This window comes from Adiantum capillus-veneris, chromosome 14, assembly GCF_014529385.1.
Source record: "Adiantum capillus-veneris isolate H3 chromosome 14, ASM1452938v2, whole genome shotgun sequence".
Lineage (NCBI taxonomy): Eukaryota > Viridiplantae > Streptophyta > Polypodiopsida > Polypodiales > Pteridaceae > Adiantum > Adiantum capillus-veneris.
This window is the reverse complement of record NC_140944.1, coordinates 1,173,344-1,177,855: the sequence shown is the minus strand read 5'-3', so window position 1 is coordinate 1,177,855 and position 4,512 is coordinate 1,173,344. Positions and strand designations below refer to the sequence as shown.

Genomic DNA, 4,512 nt, shown 5'->3' with positions numbered 1-4,512 from the left:
AATGCAACAAACTCACAAAAGTCAAATGCCCAAAACGTGCATGCCAAAATTTTGCATTTGAAACAACCTTTGAATCCACAACTGCATTTGCAAAATTCTATCCACACTTGTCATACAAATTGAGCTTATAAAGCCCACGGCACAAAATGCCAAATGCAACTATTTCATCACCAAAACTAAGATCATGAAGTGTACATTTTTCATCCAAGAATTTTACAACAAAACCAAGTCTTGCAAGTGTAGATACAAACAAAAGGTTCACTGGATAAGAGGCATTGTTGGCACAAGTGATCATATTCCCATGAGGTAAACAAGTCACGATGTGAAGTAATGTGCTTTGTAGCACCACTATACCAACGTAACACACATGTGAATCTGCAGTAATTTACATACATGAATCATGGACATAAGGATCATAAGTACACTCTGCACTAAGCACTAAATTCCCACTCTGTATCTACATCAACATCGCAATCTCCATTCCCAAAAGATTCTACAATAGTTGCACTTGTAGTGAATCCACCCTCTTTCTTTTTGGCCTATTTTGCCTTCAACTTAGGACAATGCTCTATCAAGTATCATTAGGCTTGCAATAATGACAACACATCTTCTTCTTACCTTTTTCACCATAATATCTAGATGAGGTGCTACTAGTAAAAGCATTAGAAATGGGTGATTTGCTACTCAATGAAGAACCATGAGAAGAGGCTGCATTGCTATTACCACCTTTTCTTTAAGCAACAACAAAAGCCTGTTCAACTGCATTGTTTAGCCTTGTTCTTTCTTGAAAGTGACTCTTGCAATAGAAATGTTCATAATGCATCAAACTTGATAGCTTGAGGGTTTGCTTGGGTCATATGTCTCCAAGTACTAACAAAAGTTTTGTAAGAATCTGAAAATGCATCGAGAATTGTCTACACAAGTTATCTGTGAGAAATGACTTCGCCTGTAGAAATGAGTTGCTCATTAATATCGCCTATTTGTGTCATTCATCAAGAGACTATATTGGGCTCAATAATGAGTGGTTGAAGGATTTCATCAAGCTTGATGAGGTGATGGGAGCCCTTTGATCCTGACCTTGAGAGTGAGGGATTCTCGTAGCTGGCGTTCTTGAAGGGTTGCCTATAACTCGGTGTCAATCTTCTTTGTGATGCCTTGTGTTACTTGTTGGACTTACTTTTGGACCATCGTGATGGACTCCGTGAAGGAGGCATTAACCTCTCATGATTTTGCAAGGAGACCTTGACTCTTTTCTTCCTTCGCATCCTCAATCTTGTGTAAGCATTTCTTGAGGGCTATGTCCTCCCTAATTCAAGACACCATGGATAAAGGACTCCTAAAAGGTATATGAATCCCATGTGCTACTAAAGATTTGTGTTTACACCAGTTTGTTGATGAAATTAACTCTATCATGATCAATGAGGAAACCTTAGTCAATACTTTTTGGGATTGTCTCAAAGCTTTTTGCATGGCTAGTGGCTCTATCTCATCAACCATCAAAAAAGTGGTTTCAGAACTAGGTCTCAAATTGTTTCCAAAGTGGTCATTGAAGTAGGGTAAGTTGAAGTTCTAAACTTCGAAACTCGAGATTTCAAATGGGATCGACGGTTGAGGTGATTTGGACCGCTAGATGCACATTTGTAAATTTGGGAGAAAAGAAAATTCGGGTAGGCTTGTAAATTCGGGGCGGTCTTCACCCGCGACCTCCCCACTGCGAGCCATTAGCACTAACCACTAAGCCCGCATGCATTCGTTGAAATATAGGTGATTCGAGTATGTCATATTGTAAATGTGGGCCAAGTAGTAAATTCGGAGCAAATTTATAAATTCAGACAGACTAGTAAATTCGAAAAAAATGTCGAATCTGACGGTCCACGATTAACGCACCCCTCGTTTTCCTCCTCCACCATTGATCCCATTTGACTTTGCACGTGTGATATAGTGATGAGGCGCTGCACCAAAGGTACAATCTCTCTCTTTGGCGCAACGAAGCTGCCAACCGTTTGTTGTGCTCTTGGTATTTGGTTTCTAGTATTACAAGTTTTAAAGTTACAACTTTTCTTCTCCTCGCTGAGTCGCTCCCTCTCTCTGCCTGCTTCAATAGTTGCTGTGACAGATTGTCAGCTTTTTGCAGTCAAAAAATGTCAATTGCGCCATCTCTGCACTTCTTCTTGACATGGTCAACGATTCTTCTTGGAGCAACAAGTCATACAGAAGCCAAGTCTACTGCGGTGTCAAGAACGGTACCCCTGCATTATCCTGCATTGTACCCAGAAAGCATCGTCTGGGATGATGGGTTGGGCCATTTTATATCAGGTTCTTTAGCACGGGGATCCCTCTTTTCCATAACGGAGAATGGCACAGTGGATGAGTTTATACGAGATGCTGACTACAGCGGCATTGCAGCTACGGTTGGGGTCACTATCGATGCCCCCCGCAGGCGCATTCTAACTGTGATCAACAATGTCTTTGATCACCCCTCCTCTTTCCATGGCCTTGCCGCTTATGATCTTGACACAAAGGCTCGCCTCTTGCTTGCAAAGTTCGACAAGCACGGATGCCCTAACGATGTCACTGTTGATCCTAACTCTGGCTTTGCATATGTCACTGATTCTGCACGCAACCTTATATTCCAGATTAGCCCCTCAGGCGATCCCCAAATCTTTACAGAGAATCCCCTTCTTAATTCACAGCCCATTGTTGCTGTTGACCCCCCTGCTGTGCGGTCGGGACTCAATGGCATCACTTTTACAGAAGATTACTTGCTTGTTGTACAATCAAATTCGGGGAAGCTGTTCAAGGTAACTGTTCACGATGCCACAGTGCATGTGGTGGACATTGATAAACCATTAGTTGCTGCTGATGGCATTAGTCTACGCCAAGATGGCTTGCTTGTTGCCATTTCTACTGATGCACTATGGGTGCTGAAGAGCAGGGACCATTGGAATTCTGCATTTATTGTAAAAGAAGTTCCTCTGGACAGATCCTTCAACTCAACATCAGTTGCCTTAAGGGGCCCAAAAGACATTGCAATGATCGTGCATGCTCATTTTCAGGATCTTTTTACGGTGGCAGAGAAGGGAATGGAAGGTTTGCCAGGAGGTGAGTTCCGTCATGAGTTTTCCTTACAGGAAATGCAGCTTCCCGGCGATCCAGATAATAATCCTCTTTGGTTACTTGCCATTCTGGTTTTATTCCTTCTCATCTTTGGTGTTTACAAATTACAAATGCATTGGTTATTTGACAAGTACAGTCGACTTACAAAGAGAGACTAGATTATGTCATGGTAGTTCAAGGCAAAGTCATAGTCAACTTCACATTTGTTATTGTGGCTGAAAGTTTTACTGGCGTCTATCACTGTCCTTACCATACATATGTAGTTCAAGTACATTCATTTTTTTCAGTTATATTAACTTGTATTCCTTGTACGATTGCGTGCATTTGTGCTGACACATTTGTCTTAAATATGCTTTATTGCTTCAATTAGTAGAGTCGTATAAGTTCCATGTCACTGGTGACACATGAAGGAGAGTTGTGAAGATTATCTCATTTGCTTCTTTCTATTTGCACAAACAAATCCTTCCTACGAATTAGGTAAGAAGTTAGCACCTGTGTTTGGGTTTATGGTGAGTTCAGGATGAAACTGGTAATGGAAAATTTAGTGGTCATGATTTTATGCCAATAATTTTTAGGAACCATGTTGGTTTTGCCAAACATTTGTATTTTATCCAACTCGGTTTCTGTCATCTGCTATGTGTTATCTTTAAAGAACAATTGATTTAGTGTCATGTCCATAGGCCAGAGCAGGGAGTCAGTTTGTGAGTTGAGGTAGAGAAAATATGGGAACCTTGCTGCAATAGAGGTACCGTGGGGTATGAGGGCTAGTCAACATAGCATCAGTAAGCTTAAAGTCTGGCAGAGATGCCATGTATGCTAGAAATGTCAGATGCCCGTCAGTTTTAACGGATATTTTTCTCCTGGATATGACATTAGCAGGTAATGCATCTGCTTGAGGAGCCTATATGACTGAGTGTGTGAGTGTGGGCCTCGAGGGCCTTGGCTGTAGGGTTGCTCATGCCCTTAGGTGGCCTGCCCCCCTCCCCTCCCCTCCCCTCTTCTCCCCGGGTGTATATTATTCCCCTCTAATATATTGTTACATTTCCTTTGGAGGGGGCATGAGAGAAGAAATAGAATTATTGGAATTTTAGTGCATCTTACATGAGCTTTTTCAAGGGTTTTTATATATTTAATGTTCTATTTTAAGAGGACGATTGGGTGGGGCAAGCTCATAAACTTTAGATAAAAGGGCCCTCAACCCCCAGTATAAACTCAATGAATTAATTGCCATTGTTGTTTGATTTTGCATCTCTCTCTCTCTTTCTCTTTGTGTGTCTCTTTTGCACAAAAAGTGTCTGTATAGTGTGCAAAGAGACCTTTGGAGATGCTTAAAAGGCCTATCACCCAGAGGATGTACAAGACAGGGAGTACAATGTGAGAAGTATGTGTACATCA

General features: G+C 41.5%; 1 protein-coding gene across 1 annotated transcript; it reads left to right on the top strand.

Moving 5' to 3' along the window:
- Positions 1-1,996: 1,996 nt before the first annotated feature.
- LOC147441800 (NHL domain-containing protein) lies at positions 1,997-3,258 on the top strand. The gene is made up of 2 exons (XM_086528192.1): positions 1,997-2,801; positions 2,936-3,258. The coding sequence occupies exons 1-2, from the start codon at positions 2,142-2,144 to the stop codon at positions 3,104-3,106; spliced, it is 831 nt and encodes a 276-aa protein (XP_086384318.1). The 5' UTR covers positions 1,997-2,141; the 3' UTR covers positions 3,107-3,258.
- Positions 3,259-4,512: the final 1,254 nt, after the last annotated feature.

Coding starts and splice junctions, on each gene's coding strand:
- LOC147441800 (XM_086528192.1), top strand. CDS start 2,142: ATGTCAATTGCGCCATCTCTGCACTTCTTCTTGACATGGTCAACGATT. Junction 2,802..2,935: donor ATTCGGGGAAGCTGTTCAAG/GTAACTGTTCAC, acceptor GCTGAAGAGCAG/GGACCATTGGAATTCTGCAT.